The sequence below is a fragment of the Anomalospiza imberbis genome, chromosome 3 (assembly GCF_031753505.1).
Source record: "Anomalospiza imberbis isolate Cuckoo-Finch-1a 21T00152 chromosome 3, ASM3175350v1, whole genome shotgun sequence".
In the NCBI taxonomy this organism is placed as follows: domain Eukaryota; kingdom Metazoa; phylum Chordata; class Aves; order Passeriformes; family Viduidae; genus Anomalospiza; species Anomalospiza imberbis.
Genome location: NC_089683.1, coordinates 35,244,322 through 35,267,670, shown reverse-complemented (window position 1 = coordinate 35,267,670; position 23,349 = coordinate 35,244,322). Strand labels below are relative to the sequence as shown.

General features: G+C 41.3%; 1 protein-coding gene across 1 annotated transcript; it reads left to right on the top strand.

Moving 5' to 3' along the window:
- Positions 1–1,810: 1,810 nt before the first annotated feature.
- TBX18 (T-box transcription factor 18) lies at positions 1,811–23,052 on the top strand. The gene is made up of 8 exons (XM_068183978.1): positions 1,811–2,238; positions 3,000–3,183; positions 4,738–4,839; positions 7,802–7,973; positions 14,363–14,530; positions 15,684–15,748; positions 19,350–19,444; positions 21,972–23,052. The coding sequence occupies exons 1-8, from the start codon at positions 1,971–1,973 to the stop codon at positions 22,694–22,696; spliced, it is 1,779 nt and encodes a 592-aa protein (XP_068040079.1). The 5' UTR covers positions 1,811–1,970; the 3' UTR covers positions 22,697–23,052.
- The last annotated feature ends 297 nt before the right edge of the window (positions 23,053–23,349 follow it).

Sequence of the window (23,349 nt, the reverse complement as noted above, 5' to 3'; positions counted from 1 at the left end):
GACTTTAGACCACGGAACAGTTAATATGTCCCAGATTTAATGTAAAGATAAACTAACTCCACAGCACTGTTCGTCAGTGACAGGCACTAAGCATTTTCTCCTATCAATTCAGAACGGCAGCAACTGCAGGGCAATTTTTTCGTAGTGACGAATTTTTCTCAGACAAGTTGCCATCTCTTCCAATGTGGAAAGAGTTAGTGCTCCTGCGGCGTTTCATTTCTTTTTTTTTTTTTTTTTTTTTTTTTCTTTTTTTTTCCCTTTAATTAATTATCTTTCTGTCACATACCTAATTTTTCACGTCTGGAAAGTACTTTTACAATTTTAACGCTGATAACCTTATTCGAAGGGATAATTTATCTCTAGGGTATATTTATTAATCAGCCCATTCCTCACAGTCTCTGACGAAACAGCTATTGAAATTAGCGATAAATTTGCATTTTACGGGTAGGTAAAATGCGATAGTGGAAACGGTTACGTCTCCTAAATGGCAGCTATTTCCGTTTCAGATTACGATCAGAAATCTCAGCTGTGCCACTCGACGGCCCGAACAGGACCTCCAAGACTGTGACACAGGCGAACCACGTCACTTCTCTCCGTTGCCCAAAACTGTATGAGATCTTACTCCCCTAAACAGTGAAATTTACCCCATTGATTTTTTTACAGCTGGAGGGTTTCTATTCTGTTTCATTCAAGGGAGCACAACACTCCATTTTAATCTGAGGATTAAAAAAAAAAAAAAAAAGGAAAAAATGTCCCAGCAAGAGAAGGAAAAAAAACCAAAAAAAAAAAAAAAAAAAAAAACCCCACACAACAAAAATCTCACTAGCTTTTTCATTTCCCTCGATATGCAAAGAAAAGAATACCTGGTTCCAAAACTTTAGTAATTTTACTCACTGGAAAGATACGAAAGAGGATTTTCCCTGTGACTATTTTATGCACCTGAATATGATTATTACTAAAGTTGCTGCGGCTGGATGCATCGATGTTCATAAAAGGTTCGGTTTAGTTCTCGTTTTATTGCAGCCTCAGCGCTAATGGGTTGGGTTTAGCCGAGGTTGTGGATGCTACGCTGGAACCTCACTGCAGCCAGAGCTTGAATAACAACGCGATGAATCTCCAAACGCAACAGTAACAGCAATAATTCCTAATTCCTTACAGCAAAACAGGGCACAACGTCATTTTTTTAACGTCCGAACAGTTTTCCCGGCCGAAACGCTGCGCTCCAGGGCAGCCCCCCCTTCCCTCTGCGTTTTGGGGGGAGGGACGGCTGGGGGCGGGGATGTCCCTTTAGCGTTCATTGCGGGTGCATCTGCCGCGGGCCGGGGGCTCGGGGCTGTTTGGGCCTGGGCGGAGGCGGGCGCGGGGACGGCGGGGCGCTCCCCCCGGCCGCGGCGGCGGGGCCCCCTGGAAGGGCGGCGGGGCCGGGGCGGCGGGGCCGGGGCGGCGCTGATTGGGCTGCGGGCGGCCGAGCCGCGCCGCCCCCGCCCCGCGGCTCCGCCCGGCCCCCGCCGCCGCAGTGACACTAATGAGCGAGTTCTTCCCACAGGTCTCCTGCCTGGAAGTGCTGACAGATCAAGGCAACAAATTTCAATTACAAGCCCTAATTTGTGTCCGCAGAGCGTTTGTTACCCATGTCAGCCCTGCCTGGCCCATCAGACGGGGCAGAACGTGGAGGAGGAGAAGGAGGAGGAGGAGGGGGAGAGAAAGAACGCATCTGCAGAAAGGAATAGAATTTTTTTTTCACTTAAAAAAAACTCAAAACAATCCCCCCCCCCCAAAAAAAAAAAAAAAAAAAAAAAACAAGAAACTTGGCTGATAACTCGGATTTAAAAAGAAAGGCGAGGAAAAGCCCCAGCCCCTTGCCTGCGCGGTCGGGAGGACGGGCGGTCGGCCGGCGCGGCGGGCCGGGCGCGGGTGCCGGTGCTGGCGGCCGCGGGGCGCCTGGATGCGCGGGCTGTAGGGTGGCGGGCATGGCCGACAAGCGGCGGTCCTCGCCAGGCACCACCATGAGCCTAAAGGCTCACGCCTTCTCCGTGGAGGCTCTCATCGGGGCCGAGAAGCAGCAGCAACAGCCGCCACCGCCGCCGCGGCTGCCCAAGCGGAGGAAGCTGGGCGGCGAGGACGAGGCGGCGGAGGACGAAGGCGGCAGCGGCTGCTGCGCCAAGAGCTCTCCCGCCGCCGCCGCCGGGAGGACCTGCGGCGACATGGACCTGGGCTGCGCCGCCCGCGCCCCCGCCGGTGAGTGCCGCCCCGCGCCCCGCCGCTGCCCCCGGCCCCGCTCCTCGGCTGGGCTCGGGATCTCCTTTCCCCGCCGCGAACGGCGCTTTGATTCCCCGTTATCCCTTCTGTCTTTCCACGCTGCGTGGGCACCCACCACCCTTCCCGCTGGCCTGGCGGTGAGGATCCGCGGCGCCCCTCGGACGGCGGCACGGGGCAGGGCGACTGCCGGCGGGGCTGTCCGTGCCGCAGCGCGGTGGGGCGACGGCGGGGGGCTGTCCCGGGCCCTGCTTCGGAGGAAAGGCAAAAGCGCTTATATGACACATATGTGTGTATGCGTGCTGCTGAAAGTGCATATGCAACTATGTATATAATTATGTGTGCATATATATATATATATATATATATACACATACACACGCACACAACACCTACGTATATGTGTGTGTGTAATTTGCTGTGCGTGGAGGGGAGCGCAGTTTCACGCTGCGGGGCAGAAGGCCGTGGCCAAACGAAATGCGCCGCCGCCCTCGCACCCCGGACGGGCTGCCGCCCGCCTCGGCCCGGACACGGCGCGGCGATGCGGGCAGCTGGTCCCTGGCAGCCCGGCCGTGCTGCCGCGGTCGGGATGACCCCTCCCGGGAGCCAAGGCTGGGGTCCGGGCCGGGCCGGCGCAGGCCGTCGCTGCCGCCGGGCTGGCTGGTCGGCCGGGGCTGAGGTAGCCCTCGATGGCGAAGTCCGCGCTGCCCCGGCCGCTATCGCTCCCTCCGCTCTCTCCGCAGGCGGCTGCGAGGAGGGCTTCCTGGCGGGCTCCCCGCCCGCCTCCCCCGGCGGCTCCCCCAAGGGCTCGCGGCCCGGCTCGCCGCTGCCCACGCCGCAGGCGCCGCGGGTGGACCTGCAGGGCGCCGAGCTCTGGAAGCGCTTCCACGAGATCGGCACGGAGATGATCATCACCAAGGCGGGAAGGTAACGGGCACGGCGGGGCCGCCACCCGCGCGCTCCCGGGGCGGGCGGGCACATCAAAGCGGGCCAAAACCGGGGGAACCCTCCAGATTTACGAGGCAGGTAGATGGCGATAATGTTAGATGGGCACGGGAGCATGTGGCGTTTCGGGTTTCCTGTTCATTAGGGCGAGGTCTGGGAGCCCCGTGCCCTTCTGGGGGGAAGCTTTTCCCCTTTCCAGGGGATACACATGGTAAAAACCTGGGAAGTATAAAAGTATTTGAACTTATTAGAAATTACAAAAACATATTTTATTGAATCCATATGCTACCGTCTGCATTTTCAGAGAGGCTTTATTAATGATTGAAACGCAGTCTTAAACAGCACAAAGCTGCGTTTGTCTTAAAGGAGTCCAGTCGGGGAATTTCTGTTTTATCTTACAGGTGCAGTGAAATAACAGCAAAAACTAGTTAGCCATAGTCAGGTTTTTACCTTCCTGCTTATTCAGAAATGGTGGAGACAGGATTTTTGTTTCCAGTAACTACTTTTAATAGATTGGTTTTTAATATATATATATATATATATATATATATGTATGTATATATATATTTTTGTACAGCAGCAAATACTAAGTAAACTGGAATAACTTTCGGGTTTATAAAATGCAGAAGAGTATTTTATTAGCTTGCAGTCAGGACGTTTCTTTTTTTTTTCCTTGTTTTTTTTTTTTTTTTGTGCTTTGTAAATGAAGTTTTCTGATAAAAAGCATGCCAAGCTAAGAGCTAAGGGCAGTTTTATGTTCAAACCACCTATTGGTTAATTAATCCATTTCTCCACAGAAGGATCTAAATCTTGAACGTTTGGTTTTTCGTCGTTTTTGTTTTAGTTTTTTTTCAGAAATTTGCTCATAGATTCGTTTCTGCTTTCAATAAAGAAGTTTTACTATACCTTTCAAAGACAGAGTAGCTCTCGCACTTCACCTTTAGTAAGTTGCAGACAGGAAGTCCCATGTCAATAAAGACCATATTGTTGGGCTAGAGCATGGCACATGGGCTTTTATAACTGCATCGTTGTGGTGTTATAATTGTATCACCGTAGATTGAGCTTTCTAATTCGCTGCTACAGCAATGATACACCATTTTTCTGCTGTCACTTGAAAGTTTAGTGGCAATTTGCCTTTCTGTAAGCCTTGGGCTTCCTGGGTGGAGGTGGTGTTTGCGCATCTCCAGGAATACATTTCTTACTAATATCTCAAATGGGTTTAAAATGTGTGTACTGCTAAAGTCTCAAACCAAATGATTTACTGTCTAACAATAAAGTTGAAATGATGTGGTAATAGCTGTACTCCCAAAGCGTATCCCCAAACATACAAAGCATTGTTCGAGTAAATGCACTTTAGAAATCTGTTTTGACATATCGAATGGGCTATTTCATGGCTATGTAACTGTAATCGTCCAAAAGGACTCTGTAGGCTAAAAGGAAGAACTAGAAAAATCCCACGAAGCGGTTACGTTTCCTAAACAACCATTCCCGAGTCTGTTTCGTATTAAAAATGACCTCTCTCTTTCCAATGTTCAGGCGGATGTTTCCTGCAATGAGAGTGAAGATCTCAGGTTTAGACCCACATCAGCAGTATTACATTGCTATGGATATTGTGCCAGTGGATAACAAAAGATACAGGTATGGTGACTTTAAGGCAAAAAACATATGATGTAAGCTATAAGGTGCTTGGCTGTTGGAAGAAAATATTAACACAACATAAATTAGCAGAAGATCATATTTAACTCTCCTTGAAGGTTCTTATTTTCATCCCAGTGTATTTTGAAAGACCATATTTTACCAAGTATGCAAAGGCAACTAAAATTTGTGTTGAAGCTCTTTATGATACATTTGCCTCACACTGTGTTTGTACTGTGGGCAGATGCTTAGGTTTGGCTTTCAGAGTGCAGCTCTAGTGCGGTCAGGAAATGTTATTATATTTTATTCCTCCTCCTGTCAGTGGGAATTATTTCCTATTAACAAATAAATATGAAAATGTACATTTTTAGTGCCAAATGGTATTAACATTAATTAATAACATTAATAGCATGGCTATCTGATTTAAATACTTGCAAGTTATCTTATAAGTAAGTCATGCTTCAAATTGCTTATAGAATTTCATTTAGAAACTGTTTATACTGAAACCAAACTGAGATATTTGGTTGCTTAAACTAAAAGAATGGAATGTTTCTAATTACTGTTATTTAAAGAGTTAATGGCATTGTTGTTTGGAGAATGATGTGAGGAACAAAAGAGGTTGTTCTTTGAATATTTAGGAGTAGGAATTTTGTGCGGAAGCTTTCACTGTTTTGAGAATAGTTGTGTTTTGAGGGAGCTGGTTGGGCTCAGCAGAAGCCACTTGTCCTGTAGAAATGATTGCAAGATTGAGCCTGCAGCAGTTCCTGTTGTGAGTTGAAGCCGTTTCCAAGGTCTTGCTTTACAGATGCAATCCCATGCTCCAGAGTAGCCAGGGGGGAAGCCTGGCCAGGGTAGTTAGAGGAGACAGGATCAGGTCTTTACCAATTGCGGGTTTGATTGTTTTAACCTATACTTAGCATAATGTAGGGAAAACAACTGCAGAATTAATTCTAGAACTAGGAATATTTCAGACCATGATTAAAAGGTTGGTTCTGCAGGAATGCTGCCTTGTTTCCTAAGCAAATGCTGCCTTGTGTTTTTCCTGTACTTACCTCATTGACTGCTATTTTGTCGTTTTCTTGTGTGGTGTATAAGACCTTTCTTAGGACCATTTTAGATTTTGAGTTTTTCAACAAGAGGCACCAGATGCCAGGGCTGACGATGCCCAGCATATACAGTCAGGGAAGTCTTTCCTGTTTCTACCACAGAGGAAAAAATGCTTCTTTTTCCTTGTACCAGTGCAGTGCAGTTCAAATGGAAGTTTTTTTTTGTTTGTTTGGTTTTTTTTTTTTTTGCTTTGTGTTGTTGTGTGCATTTATTTAACAATCTAAACATCTAATTCCTAGAAGGTCTGAACAATTAATAGAAAAAGCAAGGTAATAATTCCAAATTAATTAAAATGTTAATACTACAAATTAAAAGCAGTTATATTGAGTATGAATTGTTTAAACCTCATTTCATTTAAGATAATTACTGACCTGCACTGTCTTCACAGTGTGGTACATGGTGCCCAGATAACTGAAGTAACTTAACAAGAGTTGTATGAAGAGCGGTATTTTCTTAGTTGGCAAACAAGAATTTTTTTGTATTCATGTATTAGTAACTATACCTTTAGGCTTTCCACTAAATCTTAATGTTTTACATGTTTCACCTGGTGCCTCTTCTCATTATATTCTGTGCTTTTTATTGATGTCTGTTATTTCAACTCTGGCTGTTTGTGCAGCTTCACACACTGTCTTGCAGATCTTTACATTTCATAGAAATGAGAGCAGTCACATGGAGCTTAGTCTTTAGCTGACAGAGCAGATAGCAAAACTGATGGAAACAAAGAAAATTACATCTCGGTCTGGATTTCTAGCAAAATTTGACCTTACAAATATATGGAAACTCAAGCTGTAGCTCAAAATGTGTATTTATTGCTAAATTTATATTTATGTGTATTTATAACTTTATTTACTTTTCTAGGATAAGGGTTAATTTAGTATAAACCAAGAAGTATAAAATAAATGAAAAATGTTACAACAGTGACCTGAGATGGAGAATTTGTCTCCAGGAGAGATTTTCACCAGCATTCTAAATCTTAGCTATGCAGCTTGATCTGAATTGTATGGAGCGATTCCTGCATTGGATCATTTTGTTTTCTGTTCTGTGTTGCTTGTCTTTTTCTAATAAGGAACTGAATTGTGCAAAGATATGGTTTGATAAAGTCTTTCTTGTTTTCATTTAAAAATACAGCTGAATTACTGGATTTTTACTGTACTTGAAAAAAAACCCTTTCAATTAATGCTTTTTAAACTGCTTTGTGAAGTACCTGCTTTCAAAATAGGTTTTTAACCAAAGCAGGCACAGTTTTTGTTATAAAATCATCTTTTCAGCATTGGCCTATCAAATGAAATACAGACTCTGTTTTCATTTTTTAACTTTTTTGCAATACTATTCAAGCCTATTAATATGGTCTACTGAAATATCAAGAGCATAGTTTCACATACTTTCATTGTTTTTCTCAATCATAATGTTCTTTCCCTTCAATAGCTTTATTTATAGAGTCTTGTATTAGATTCAACATGATAAATCTTCCAAATATGGAATTACTACTCAATTTGATAAAAGAAGGACCAGATTCTTCCCTATTTGCTGATGCCTTTTCAGAGCAGAGCTGTAGCAGTCAATGAACTGACACCACCTTAAAGCTCATTTTGAAACCTGGTGTTGAGACTGTGATTGATTTTAGGAAGAGTAAGGTCGGGTCAGAGCATGGATTTTAATCTTATTTTTTCAGGTGCCGGGATGATGTTTTGAAACAAACAAAAAGGAATTCTTTTTATTTATGCAAAATTGTGTCCTTTCATGTTTTGTCAATTGATGGGTTTTTGCTGTAAGCATGGACCCTAATTTATTAATTCTGAATGAGTTTAATAAATTGTTTTGGTGCTTGTGGTTAAAGGTATTTGTTTTCTGTTTACAGGTATGTTTATCATAGTTCCAAGTGGATGGTGGCTGGTAATGCTGACTCCCCGGTGCCGCCTCGTGTTTATATTCATCCTGATTCACCCGCCTCGGGGGAGACGTGGATGAGACAAGTGATCAGCTTTGACAAACTGAAGCTTACCAATAACGAGCTGGATGATCAAGGGCATGTAAGTACTTGCTCTTTCTTCGGTGGCATCATGTGTAGGCACATTGCTCAACCCTGAGAGGCTCTGACGTACAGCTTCAGGGTGCCAGAAATAGGCTTGACTTTTTGGAGTTGTTTTGGAACTTTACTGTCCACATCTAAAAGCTTCTTGCTTTCTGCTCCGATAATTAACTGCTTATTAGAGCCTGCTGTTTTACTCCCCCCTCAAATAGAGAACTCCTTCTGCAAAGTAAGTCTTTACAAGGCTAAATTGCCTAATAGAGAGGGGCAGAATTGCTCTCGGTATTTCCCACCGAGCGTGTTACTTGCAACTTCTCCTACGATCGAAAAGGACACTTAAATTCACAAGTGGCTAGGAGAAACATTAATAGTGTGCAATAACTTCATGTGAATAAAAATACACTTAAGTATTTTCTTAACCTAAATGTTTGTGTGAAATCCCATGAGGTGTTAATAATTGCAGTCAAAAACGAACAACATGGGAGCTGGGTTTGCTCCGATGATGATTTATTAGATACCTTATGAAGCAAGGCCCTTTCACAGCTGAGGCTCATTACTTCTGGAAAAGCTGGCGAAGACGTAGGCAGTATGAGTGTTCTGTTTGCAAGTTCTAAATTGTTTAGTTATGACATTATCTAATGTGACAAAATGTGTTATGTTAATATTTCCTTTTCTCTTCAAAACTGTTGAAAAATGACAGATGTAAGCCAGTATTATTCCAGCAATCCCTAAAATAGTTTTACTTGACACCTTAAGAAATAATTAAAAAATGAGGATTGTTTTTAGTCAGGGTGAAGTCTTTGATTTTACAAACCCCTGTAATAAATGACAAATGTTGGCATCCTTTCAGAAGGAGCATCAAGTTCCAAGTGGTAGAGTTTTAAGATGTTAGAGGAAAGTTTTGAGAAAGGATGTGGATTCCACTGTCCTTAGTGTAACCCAGTTTATTAACCAGGATACTTTCTCCTTCAAGGAAAGGAGTGTAAGAAAATATATCTGGCACAGAGCACAAAGATACCACACTCATCTTTCAACATGGTTGTAACTCTGTGACATTGAGCCAGGTATTTTTCTAATAGATAGTCTGAGATTTTTCCTCCTTATTTGTGTTTGCAAATGCAATGAACAGAGGCAGGAATACAGGAGCGTGGCTGACCTAACAAATGTGATAACAAGGACAAAAAGACTTCCATTTGTGCAATAATTTTCCTTATTTTATTTTGTTCTTCCTTAAAAGAAATGTGGGGGTATTCACACCTCTTAAGTTAGCAGTGCTTTTCTTAGGATAGTACAAAAGAGGTTTTATATTGCTTCTTTCCAGAATTACAGTTATGGAGTCTTATTTGGCAGTGTCCATTTGAGTTAAGGTTAGCACATGAAGTTCCCTTAGTTTCCCCAGTGTTCGTGTATTTGTGATTCCTCTCAAGTGGGACGAGTTTTCCATGAATCCTGAGCCTGTTGTAAGGGCTCTGAAAGTGAAGCAGATGCAAATGGATGAAATGTTGCTTTTCCAGCAGCAAGTTGCTTTTTGTACTTGGTGGGTGCAGAGGGAAGATCTGTGGGTACTGTGTGGTTCACCCGTGCACTTGCAGTTGCAAACTGCCCTGTGATAAAATCTCAGCTATGCAGAGAATTGTGTTATTCTATTTTTCCATCCCACATTTTAGCTTTGTGTTTATTCTGAAGTGAAACCTGTGTAGTGTACACAGCACACCATTATTTGTAATACGGGGGGATATAAATTTTCTGGTCTTTAGTTAAGTATTTTGGCTGGGAAATGAGTGAAGCAAAGCTCAAGTACAGTGATTTGAGACACATTGAACTGATTCAGAGCTATGGCAGTGCCCCTCCTCCCCAAAATGGAAATTTAAGTATTAAAATAAAAGGACAAAAGAAGGATGACTGTAAAATAATTTCATATTTCTCAAATCTGGAAAATTGCAAACATGTCATTCATAATTACCAGAAAAGGCAAAAGCAGAAAGCAGAAAAGTGTCTCTTCCAATGGGTACATTTTTTCTTTTAAAGCTATGGTAGTGTGGAATGCTGTATTGAAAAAGCTATGTAGCCTCTGAATGCCTCTAGCAATAATGGAAAACGAATAATCATATTTTGTGATGAATATAAAAAAAAACCAATTGTTTCTCATAAGCAGGAAGAAACCATTTTTCTCAGGAGGGTACCAGGGGATGGATGGCAAATTAGAAGAGCTAGGAGTCAAGGGTGTAGAATCCCTCCAGTATTTGTTCTTATATCAGAAGTTCTGACTCTCCCACCCCTTTATGGACATGGGGTATATTTAGGTTATTAGAAAGTAGGTTATTTTCCTCTTGTGCATAGGCAGAGTGGTTCAGAGAAACCTCCGTGGGGTTTCCACTAAGCACCACTGGCCTTTAGCTGTTGTTCTTTGGGAATGCTTTCCCTGCTTTCTGCTTCTGGCAATTTAATCCCTGATGAAATTGTTCCTTTATGCTTCCTGTGCTCGTCGAAGGTGTAAGCTTTTGCAGAGTTTTTGTGTTAAAATCCTGAGGGTAGGTTTTGATCTTGAAGGCTTTGAGGTAAGGAGCTTGCATGATGTCAATCTAGAGCCCTTTTACCTACTCTAGAGTATTAACTCTCAGAATCTCTGAGCGAAGTGGTCCATGTTCATGGGAATAGAGACAGTATTTGCAAGTAGGCACTAAGGTCGAATTCCTACACAGTATTTATGTTGTGGTAGTAGTTGGTGGCAGCCAGTTCATTCCCCTTGCATCGTGTTGCCCTGGGATTAGCATTCTGTGAAAGGAGACCGGCCATCTCTAAGAGACTCGCTGCTCCAGCACTTTCCAGATTCCGTGCTGCCTGCTGCTGTTTTCATCAGCATTTCAAGCGGGACTTTGTGACCACGCAATTTTATAGTGCTGCTCAGCTCAGAGATTTTTGAAGTACATATCTGCACATAGGACACTCTTTGATACATGGGTTCCACTTGCAGTCTGTGGAGATGAAGCAGAATTTGTACAGACATGTTTTCCTTGTGTGTTTCTGATCTCAAAAGGAGATCTCAAAAAGAGTGAATTCCCTGCTTTGGAAATGCTGTGCTCCTATAGAGTCATTAAATATACACACTGTGGCTTCTGTGTGTTTCATTTAAGTTGTGATGCTAAGGAAAAGTAAACCTGGATTTTGCAGTTGTCACTGAAAAGTTTATGGTCTGGTTGCTCTTTGTTAATGCCTCTCATCCCTCTCTCATCTGTGGAGTGAGTGCTGCATTGTAAAAGCAGTCTCTCCCTCTGGCTGGTTAGAGCTGGCTAATTTTTCTATTTCAATGCAGTTTTTAAACTGAATTTCAGTGGAGGGGAAAAGTCAACATTTTTTATGCTATTTTCCATGCTTTTCAACTGAGCATTTTTTGATGCAGAGGAACATCTTTTAACTTTTAGTGAAAATGAGGCTGTTAGTGTGTTAATTGTTCCTTGGTGGTTGGGGTGGGTTTTTCTCCCCATTTGAAAGTGGGGCGAGGCTGGAAGCAGAGGCGGACTGTAACTCTGCCCAGACTTGGCTCCAAGTAGCAAGCTCTGCTTACAGTCAGTGGGCAGTTATATGTTCTTGTCACAATGAAAGGCTGTGAAACATCAGTATTTGCACTTGCAGATTTCATCTTAGTACAGAGGGAATCTGTGCTCCTCAGCCCCACACACTTCCCTAACTGCAGAGAGCCTGAGTACTTGTGCTTTGGAGGGAGGATACAGGAGGACTTTTGTCAAAATCAGCAGCAAGGACTGTGTCGGTAGTGGGGAGGTGACTGTGTAGTCTTGGCACAGCCAAGTTGCTGGAGGATTGGTGTCTCCCCTGTGAAGGAGCGTCTGGCTCTCATTTGCTCCGGATGAGATGGTTGTGCCATGGTGGTGCTCATGCTCAGGGTCAGCTCTGAGGCCTTCTTGTGGCAGCAGCTCTCAAAAGACATTGCAAAGCTAATCCCAGCTTTGTGTGGCTGCAGGTGTTCTGGTGGCCTTTGCTCTGCCTCCTACCTGTGGGCTCCCTGCTGTGCCGTCTTCCATCTGATCATGATTTCTTGACAACTGCTATGGCCAAAGTTTAATTTTACTCTTTGTGAGAGAGGTTTCTTCCCGCATGAAGTGTTTTCATCTTGTTCTGTGAGGACTTTGGAGAGAGAGGCAGGCTCTTCAGCTGTGAGTTGAATGTAATGGCAGTTCATATTTGGGAACACAGTGGGATTTCTGATTGGGGTTTTTTGGTGTTGGATTTTAAAGGCATGAAGGGAAAGTTGCTGTTACTGCAGATAAACTGTTAGATCCCATTGGTGCTTTTAAATGTGCAAGCGCTGTGGAATGAAAAGCTGGAATCTCCTTTTCCTTAGCTTTTTCTTCACAGTAGCTTTAGGTGATGCTTTGAATAATAGAGCTAGATTGTTTTTGGAGTGGATGTTGCATCTCCCTCTCCTTTTATGTCCTGTCTTCATATGTTGCACTTTAATTTACAAGGGCTTTGCAGTTATGCGTTATTTAGAGTTTGGAGTCCTTCAGATCATGAACAAAGATCCCATTGCTAGAAAACATGATACAAAATCAAGAAAAAAATTATTGCTGTGGATTTGCGAATTGCCAAAACAGTGTGTCAGCACAGGAAATTTCAGTAGAGGACAGAGGCCAGACAGGTAGTTCTTATGAGATGACATGGATCAGTTTAGCTGTAATAGCCACCCGGATAAGCAGTGAGAGGTGTTCATCTTTGTGCTGCTTTGATATCACTTGTTCTGATGAGTGAGCAGGGCTCTTTGTAGTTGCCAGGGTTATCGTTGTTGTGTGGGCCAGCAGTGGTTTGCACCACAGAGCTGATGGGGTCAAGTAATCTGTGTGGGAGAGAACATGGCATGCTCAATGGCACCCAGACAAATGGCAAGGCACGGAATAGCAGCGGATTTGAGCTGTGCAATGTCTTTTCTAGATAATTTCTTTTTCTGTTGCACCAGTATCTCCCCTGGTACCACTGGGTGTTCACAGGAAAACAGGGTGAGGAATGTGCTGTCCTCTCTGCATTTTCATTTTGTAGATCTTTGCTGTTGGAGAACTGAAAAGATTGTTGTAAAAGAGAAAAGACTTTTGCACAATGAAATGTCTTGTTCTGCTCAAGATTTCAGAAACTCGAAAAAGACTTCATATGAGAACATCCATAGGGCACTCCCTGAGCAAATTAATTGGAGCCTGTGATGTCATTGTCAAAACCTTACTTAAAGGCTAATAAAACCCCTGATTACCCAGAAACTTGCCATACCAAAACAGGGTCATGTAATCTGGCCAGGACCAAGTGTATTAAACTAGCCAAACTCTAGTTTATCCAAACAAATGTAATGTCCTCTATATAATTTGGGTGAATGAACTTCCATGGTGTCTGACATAGGGGCTCTGTTGAGTGCTTGAGCACACGCACATTCTGAGCCTACTCAAGGAGCAGGAAATTAAAAAGCTTCCCCAGAATGTTGATTAGTGGTTCCACAGACCAATAGCCATAGGACTATTTATTTATCAAGTTACTAATTTTTTAAGGCTTCCAACAATAATAGCAGAACTTCAATTTTTTTTCTTGAAATCTTTTATTTTAATAGTGGTTAGCTGAAGTGGAGCAAAATAGAGGAAAAAAAAATCTGTATTTTAAATCTTCTTTTAAATTGGGCTGCAGTACCAAGAGGTATTTGTGTGTGTTATTTTATGCAGTATGAGTTCATCCACTTCTCTTTTATGATTTATTTTTGATTGAGTTCTTATATGCTTGGAGGGTTTTTAATTGAAATTCATTATCTGTTTTATAGATTGATTATTATTAACACTTTAGAGTTTTGGATTTTGTTATCACTTTACTTTTAAGTTTATGCTTCTTTAGAGTGTGAGAGTCTCAGCTTGTGTTCCAATCAAGATTTGTTTCCAGCCTTTCAGATATAAGGAAGAAAATTGCTTCAATAGTCCATTCTGAAGGTTCCCAAAACAAAAGGCAAATTTCTGCTGCTGTTAATCCTGTTAGGTCAAATCCAGACTTCAGTGGAAAAAAGTGACAAAACTTTCATAATTCCAATGGGACCTGGGCTTCACTCCTGATTTCTCTTTTTGCTTTTTCCTTTTATTTTCCTTTTTTTGAGCCAGTTTCAATTGAGCCAGTCTCTGAATTTGGAGCTCCTGAGTTGTAATTTTTAAATGCTTAGTGTTGGCAATAACATAAATGCATAGGGATTAGACTAACTGTAACAAGAACCTTCAGAGGTTAAAGAAAACATTTGATTTCCAGTAAGTGGCATGGTAAACACATACCATAATCTGTTCCAAAAAGCTATTAGTCCTGAAACAGCAGGGTGTCCTTTCTAACAAATGTTATCCTTTTCCTTGCATGACTGTGTAGATTATCCTTCACTCTATGCATAAATATCAGCCTCGTGTCCACGTCATCCGAAAAGACTGCGGTGATGATCTGTCCCCTGTCAAGCCCATCCCTTCGGGAGAAGGGGTGAAAGCCTTCTCCTTCCCTGAGACTGTCTTCACTACTGTCACAGCATACCAAAATCAACAGGTAATTTGGGCTTTCTGGTTAACACTTCACAGGCTTTTCAGAGCAGAGCATAGGAGAAAAACAAATAATGTCATTATATCCCTTATTGAAATAGAATTATCTAAACCCTTTTTGTACTAAATGTAACTTTCACTGTTAGTATTGCTGTAGTGCCTGGAGGCTAGCTGAGCCTCCAGAGATGCTGCATGTAAAAAATCTTTCTTATTATGGAGATCACACAGTCCAATTAGCATGCTTAATGGTGTCTTGATTACAAACACAGCACTGAAGAGCAAGGCAAAAAGCAGTCTAATTTTTAAAGGTGGTTCTGTACCTTTAAATGTAGATATGTCTCAGGAGAGACTTTTTAAAGCACTTTTCTTCTTGACTCCAGTGCTTTTAATACTCTCAGGACCTTAACAGAGAAGCTGAGTTCTGAAGAAAGTTGCAGTTGTTTTTTTTAACTGCATTCAGCCTATATTATTAAGGACAATTTATCTGGGTCCACACGGATTCAAAGTCAAAAGTGAACTGCAGGTTGTATCACTCGTCTTTTTCTACCTCTTGTTTAAATTTTAGCATACACAATGACACCATAATTAGTGTTGTGACATTTTATTAATTCCATATAAATTATTGCAGCTGTATTTTTTGAAATTACATACGCATTGATAACTTTACAAAGAGAGGAGCAGGAGAGCCATGTAAATACTGAGATATAAGTATTTGCAATTTTCCCATTTATTAAAATAAATTATGGTTATTTCGGGTGTGGTGTGTTTTACTGGGTTTTTGGTTGGTTGGTTTCGTTTGGGTTTTTTTCATGGAGGATAATAACCTAGGGATAATCTCTCTTTTCACATTTCCTTCTTGACCAGTACAGAAATAAAATTTAATTTAAATTTTATTGCAGTTAGACAGTGTACTCTCTTAAATGAAGAATGACATTTGCCTGAAGTTTTTTCTCAGTAATTCCTGCTGCCATTTGGCAGCTTTAAATACCTATTAGCTTCTCCAGGGATGTGCAAAAATAATGATCAGAAGATTGGTCCTTTGCTATTTCAGGACAACAATCTTAAACCATACAAATATGAAGATGTTTCCTCTGTCAGCTTTTTTTCTGTCAGTAGAGTTGTTTTCTGAGCTACTTATCTGAGTTTTATAATATTCACAGATAACTCGTTTGAAGATTGATAGGAATCCATTCGCCAAAGGCTTTCGAGATTCGGGCCGTAACAGGTAGGTGTTGGGAAGGAGATGGGCTTGTTCCTGCTGACAGAATCAGTTTGTGAAGGCTGTTAAAGGCAAACACTTGAATTTACAGACAAACTAATTTGAGAACTCAGACTTCATGAGGGACCACTCAGACTTCCCAGTAATGTTCTCCGTTGTGAATTGCCATTGCTACACCTCTGACCATCTAGGTCAGAACAGACCTAGAACAGACTGGCACTCAGCTTGACTCATGTACTCAAGTTTCCTTTCAGTAGAAGCAGTGACACACCATGAAGGCTGCAAATGGACTTAATGTATACTCAGGTCCATGATTTCAGGCTGTGCTTGAACTCCTTTTTCTCCTGGCTGGAGACAAGTTGCAGATACCATTGTCAAACTACAAGCTCAGGTTCTCTTGCGTGTAAGTGGCACATAGCATGGGTTAATGGCTTGTTTCCTCTTTGAGGGGAGAAACTGGTTTGGGGAGTAACCTTATGTTTAGTACACTTGTTTAGGAGGTGGGAGACCTGTGTTCAAGTGTGTGTTTAGTCTAAGGAGTTTTAAGTCCTTAGCTGAATACCTTTTCTAGCAGGCTAGAAGACCTTGAAATTCGACTGTTTTCTACCTCTTCTGTGGCAGATGGACTGATTAATTGCTTATCCTCTTTTGATTCATGAATCTTTCAAAATAGCAGTGGGAAATCTGTGAAGTGCAAGGAGGAGACTTAGGTCTGGTCTGGGCTGCCAGTGCCAATGAGGTATTTTGTCCGATGACTCGTTAATGCAAGCTACTTAAGCCTGTTTTGAATTGTATGTTAAACCATTTCATCTTAAAAATACCCCAGTATTTCATTGTGGTGTACAGTATACATCAGTTCCAGCTACCACATTGTGTTTGGTGTCTGCAGCTGCTATATTTATGACCAGACCTTGCAGAGAATGGAGCAGACTGTGCTGGTAGGAATGATCAGAGAGTTTCTTTTTGATAGTTGTTTTATTGAGCTTCTCTGTTAACAGAAGCTACAGCATTAAAGCCTGTTATACATAAAACCTGAGTTACATAAAACCTGAAACTGGACAGCAAATGAGAGTAGTTTTTGGAAAATGAATACTTACAAAAGGGATGATGTAGTTGTAAAGATTTGCAGACATTCAGTGTAAGTATCTTTTCAGTATGTCTGAGATTTTGTCTTCTGTCAAGAAATAAGTGTCCATGTTCTGTGGCCACTGACATAAATAGAGCTTTGCCCTCTTTTGTAGACTTCTGGTTAGAAATTAACTGAACAGTAGCTTCCAGGTTAATGCAGTGACTGAAGAAGCAAAACATGCTGTGTGTACTTTAGGAAGAAAAGGGTTGCCATACGTGCCCTGTTTGAAAGCTCTCTGTCTCTCTTAGGCAGTGTCTCTGCTGTGCTTGCTGTTTGCAGAACTGTAAAATAAGTACTATGGAACCTCCTAAGAAACCCTGATCCTCTGAAATAAGCCGATTTAGGTGGACTTAGAATTTCTTCCATAATGTTACATGAAACAAGGGAACATACCTTTTTACACAGAAAGGAAACAATTGTTCAGAAACAATTGAGCAGGTTTTAATGAGGGGGGACAGCTCTGGAATTACCTGAGGATGATGTAAGAGTACTACATCTGTAACTACACAAATACAGTTATGGGACTAGGTTTTTTTTTTTTTTGTTTGGCTGCTAGGAATAGTCTGGTTCAGGCATTAGAAAAAAAGCGGGATATTTTGATTGAAAGTTATGGATTAAGAAGGTAAGTCCTGAAGTAAGAGCCAGCATCTCTAAAATGGAGAATCTCTAAAATGGGAAATCTCTAAATTGGAGCAGCCTTTAGATGAGGTCTGAGTGCTTTTATTTTACAAACACACTCATTACAGAATTGACTCTGCAAACTCTTGTTTGTTGCAAATTGACATTGTTTTACTGAAGTCAGTATTGCTGTTTCCTTTTATAGTCTGCATTACTGCATAAGTAGGTTTGGGAATTCAACTCAGAATTTTAATTATCAAGGAAAATTTCTATTGGTATACTCAGTGGATTATAATTTTGCTCTGTTACTAAACACTGAAATTAAATGTTAAGGTTCTGTTATCCTCATTGTCCTGGCTGGTGTGTTTATCATTGAGGCATTTTAGTTTAAAAAAATACTGTGGTAAAATTATACCCAGCTTTTCAGTATTGTTTTAATGCAGCTATCTCACTCTGCACTGCTGCATGCAGTAATTCTGTTGAATTAAAAATATGCCCTTCTAGGTTATTCCCGTTCAGTACCACAGGCCATTTTACAGAAACCAGTAGCTTCACCTTTTAAAAGCATTCCCTGTGCATTTGCAAAGTGCAACAGAATTTAGGTGCTGAGAATAATTTCATTCTTCAGTTGGGCTTTTAGTTTGACTCTATAAAAACTTTTACTCAGGAAAAGACCAGAATCTCTCCCTTTAAATACTTTGGGAAAAACATAACTGTTTTGTTAAATAAACTTGGACATTTGATAGCGCAAATTAGGGTGGTGATAAAATGTGGAAATTGTTCAAAAGCATCTTGTATAAATTATCGCCTTGGCTACCCTGCTCCAGGAGGTGGCTTTTATCTCTACTTTAACTAGAAATGAAAATTCACCATTACTGCAGAAAATTAAGGCTATCTTTTTAGGCCAGGTTCAGCTAATAAACGCTTTCTAAGTGTTTCCTGACAGACATTTGTGTTCCTGCTGGAAGGAGTAGGATCAGAACATGTCAGTAGCTTCAGACTGGGGTATTTGCATAATTTAAGTTTACAAAGTACTGCTGCTCAAAGGCAAGCACTTGTATTTGGTGTGTGCCTGATGCTGACACTCAACAGGCCTCTGGGGCCCAGCAGCCAAAAATAACACCAAAATTATACCTCTAAGTTTATATACCTCTGAGGACTATTATTTATAAATAATTGTCAGAAAACAAATGGGCCTTTATCTTCAGGAAACAGATTCTTCTAAATAGTGTCTGCCACCATTGTCTACACAGTTACTTCTCTTTTCTCAGGACATTGTTGCAAGAAAATGAGTGAAGACTTTTAGTTTCTAAAGGCATTTTGTTTAGCAAAACAACGTTGTTTTATACATTATTTTAGTAGCAAAATAGCTGTACATTCTTGCCTTGCTCATATTCTAAGTGTGATTTTCTAGCTCATCAGTAATGACTGGGAATCCTGTTTTAATAGAAGTTGTCAGTGGATTACCTTTATTCTAGGAAGAAATAGCAGATCATCCCTCTGACAGTTAAAGTTTTAACTGCCAGAGGGATGATCTCTTTAAGTAATATCATACTAGCAAAACATTTTAAATCATTTTAGCCAAATCTTCCAAACAGCCATCCCAAAAGGCCCAAAATATTGAAATAGAGAGCCAGGCTTGTGGAATTGGAAAACATTTTTTGTGCTGTTAGCCCAGTGGTTGCAGGTCCCTGTGGTCTCATGGATAGGCTGTAAAGCTCTTTTCTAAAAAGCAAAATCAACTTGAAAATAATCCTGAAATGTTACTAATTTTTATATATTTCTGAGGTAGAGTATCCAGAGACATGCAGTAAAATACAGCTTGCTTTCATGACACCATAATTCTTTTGTTCTAAATAGAATGGGACTGGAAGCTCTGGTAGAGTCTTACGCCTTCTGGAGACCTTCACTGAGGACACTTACATTTGAAGATATACCTGGGATACCCAAACAAGGTAAAGAGTGTCTTTATGTTCTTTCAAAACAAAAATGAAAGATGAAGCTTTGCCCATCATACCTTGGGAAAGTCCAGGTAAGTGTGTCACTCACAGGACAAAAATAACCAACTAACCACAGTGCAGCCATCCCCCCTCATCAGACTTATTCTAAGTTAGAAAACTAATGCTAACTCAACCACCATGGTAATAAAAATGTTAGATTGTAAAGAAAAATCAGATAACATGTGGATGAGAATGCCAGTTATTTAAGGATTGAATAACCTGTTCCTTAGTGTTATGCTCTGGCTAGATAGAGAAGGTAGAGATCACTTACAGATGACTTCTATTGTACACATCCAAACTGCAGTGTAGGAATTAATTGTGTTTTTAAGAGGAAAAAAAAACAAAAACAAAAAAAAAAAGAATGAGAGAAGAAATGTTCTCTTAAGTAATGAGTAAAGAGGAGGAAGCTTAATTTGTTTTCTTCTTAGAACACCTTTTTGATTCTTAAAGACCTGAAAATTGTTCAGTAAATGGGCTAACAAATTTATCTGCATCCTAGAGCTTAAAGAAATGGATCTCCTCTCCATTTTGCTTTTTCCTGCTCTTTACTTTTTGTTGGAAACCTCTTTGTTTCCACTTTCTCCATTGTGCAGGTTTTGTCATGAATGAGAAAAATATTTAAATGGCCCCTTTGGACCTGTACTCTTTTCTGAGTTCTTTTATTTCTAGAATATTCACCAATGCACATAGAAAACCTCTCAGCCTTTTCCCAGCTAAATCAGACATATTGCTCCCAATTATTTGCATTTTCTGCTGCCAAATTTACAAACATCCAGTCTGATTTCTTGATAATGTATTGATTGCAAAGTTGCTAAACATCTTCAGAGTGAAAATCCAGAACACAGAGAAATTCAGAGGAATCACTTTTGTCAGCTTTTTGCTTCACTCCTTTGAGAAATATTGAGCATCAGTCCTTGACATCAGCAGCTAAAAGGAGGTTTTGTGCCAAGTCATAGATACATTGGATGAGCGTTGGGAGAATTTTGGACATAGCATGGGGGTGAAGGATGGTCTCATCAAAAAGGCCTTTAATGAGAAGATAGAATGAGACCTGAAATACCTTGTCAGACTGTGTAAGACTGAAAGGCAACATTTAGGAGACAGACCAGCTTTATTGGCTGTTTGTGTGTAGGAGCATTGTTTGGAAGCAGGGGAACTGCTGCTGTGAACTTCCCACTTCCCTTTCTGCTATTGCCTGAGGTTGAGAAGGTTGTTGAAGTTACTCTTGATATTCTGGGGATGGAAACTGGGATCCTTGCAAAATCTTTAGTCATCTATGCCTTGGACATAGAGACTTTGCAAAAGACCCCCTTAGAAATTTGTCCTGTTTGTTAACACTGAAAGTGCCCATCTTCAGTTAGTGGAGGCATTGATGGAGATTAAAAAAAAACCTGTGTCTTATACCAGACACTTGTACTGTAATGTGACAGTGTCTAATGGTGCCTTGTGCTTGTGGTGTCCTGTTAACAGAGAAGCAGCAGCAGGCAGTGTTCTTTAATAATGTATTTTTCCTTTTACTAGCTCACCTATTATGATAATCTTTTAACTTATTGACAGAACTTCTCTCTTTGCAGCATCAAGCTGTTTGATTGTTAATGTGATTCATAAGCAGGAGGTCTTTCTTGTTAAGTGTCTTCTGCCTGGGAGACTGTAAAAGGCCCCAGTTAATTTTTCCACACTCAGTTTTCAGGAAGATGCAATCTTGTAAGGAAAGGAAGTCTTCCTTGCAGCTGGGAAACTCGGACCTGAAAAAAGGCTTCAACTGTAGCAAGTGTGCTTTCAGGAGCATTCAGCAGTGGTATTTGTAATACACAAAGTTCTGATATCAGCAAATGAACAATTTACAAACAGTTTGCTGCAAACCTACCCATTCAAGAAATGAAGCAGCTATGTGCAGTGTTCAAGCCCACACGTTTCCTGAAGTTGTTCTGAATTTTTTGGTTGTTCTCAGAATTTTTTGTTTGAAGTCAGAAGTTTTTTGTTCTCAAGCTGGGAACTTTCCTGAAGCTGTTATCTGTGACAGCCTCTGAGCTAAGGAGCTGGTTCCTCAGGTGGTGCTCTGACAGTGACAGTCAGGCACAGAGTACTTGAAACACATTCTGGACTGTAGCAAGAACGTAGACAAGCCAAAAACCCTATATTTGAAGAAGGCTTCTTGTTATGTGGTACTCACTTGGTTATATCTTGACTGCCATGCAATTTCCTTCCATGTCGTATAAGAAGCAGTTAACCTTTTGGGCTCTAAGTACTGAGTGATGGTTGTAAAACCATAACTTCAATTCTCTTTCTTGGTCAAGTTGTTTCTTTAGAAACATGCATGTGGTTTACTCACAAATTCTCCTGCACATGTATGTAAAAGTTTTTAATTAATTTGAGTTGGATTTCATCTCAAGGATTATTATAAAAGACAAAGGTCTTGATCTTCCACCTAGGAAGTGGACCTTTCCCAATGTGCTTCTTACACTGTAATATTCTCTTTTAGGAAATGCAGGTTCCTCTACTTTACTCCAGGGATCTGGCAGTGGGGTGCCATCTACCCACCCTCACCTTTTACCGGGCTCCCCTTGCTCATCTCCAGCCTTCCACCTCAGCCCCAACACTAGCCAGCTCTGCACTCTTGCTCCAGCTGACTACACAGCCTGTGCCCGCTCAGGCCTGACCCTGAACAGATACAGCACTTCCCTGGCTGAAACCTACAACCGGCTCACCAACCAGAGCAGCGAGACCTTCGCTCCCCCAAGGACTCCCTCCTATGTCGGCGTGTCGAGTAGCACGACTGTGAATATGTCCATGAGTGGCAATGATGGGGATGCATTCAGCTGCCCGCAGACTGGCTTATCCATGCAGATTTCAGGGATGTCTCCACAGCTCCAGTACATCATGCCTTCCCCATCCAGCAATGCCTTTACCGCTAATCAAACCCACCAAGGCTCCTACAACACGTTTAGACTGCACAGTCCCTGTGCACTCTATGGATATAACTTTTCCACATCCCCTAAACTGGCTGCCAGTCCTGAGAAAATCGTTTCTTCCCAGGGAAGTTTCTTGGGGTCCTCGCCAAGTGGAACCATGACAGATCGGCAGATGTTGCCCCCCGTGGAAGGAGTGCACTTACTTAGCAGTGGGGGGCAGCAGAATTTCTTTGACTCTAGGACCCTAGGAAGCTTGACACTCTCATCTTCTCAAGTGTCTGCACATATGGTTTGATGAAGCCTTTAAGTAAAAGTACAGTATGTTTGGTGTCTACAATGTATTTCTTTTGGAATATGAACGGACACTCGATGTAGCTTGTAAAGTGTGTGTGTATATATAATATGAGAGGAAGTTTCACTGAAATTTTGACTTGCTTGTGGCCAGATTATTCTCCTATTTTGAGTTACAGAGAGTTTGCTGCGGTGCAGACTGCTTTAGTTTTCTGGTATAATACACTTAGTTGTATAACACATTGGGACATATGCAACAAATTAAGTAAGACTTCCTCCCCTTTCCCCCTCCTCTGTTCTAACCCCTGTAAAGAATGAAGTGACACTTGGAGTATTAAACAACACAAGAAAGCCCACTTATATTTCCTATAGTACTCTAGTGAGTTTCTTTAAAACATTCATACAATAAGCTGATGCACCAAAAGCATTTTACAATTTTCTTCTGTTATAAGGGATACAAAGGATATTTGGACTTCTTAGTGTTAAGCATCAAGCACCCAGCCTAAATAGAAGTTTAGCTAATGGATTATTTACAAAGTAAAAATAAAGATTAGTTCGCCTTCTCATGATATGCTGTTTTTAGCTTATCAATGGCACAGCATTCTCACTAGGATTTGTTTTTTTTCAGCATTAGTCTAGATTTATGATTATATATTT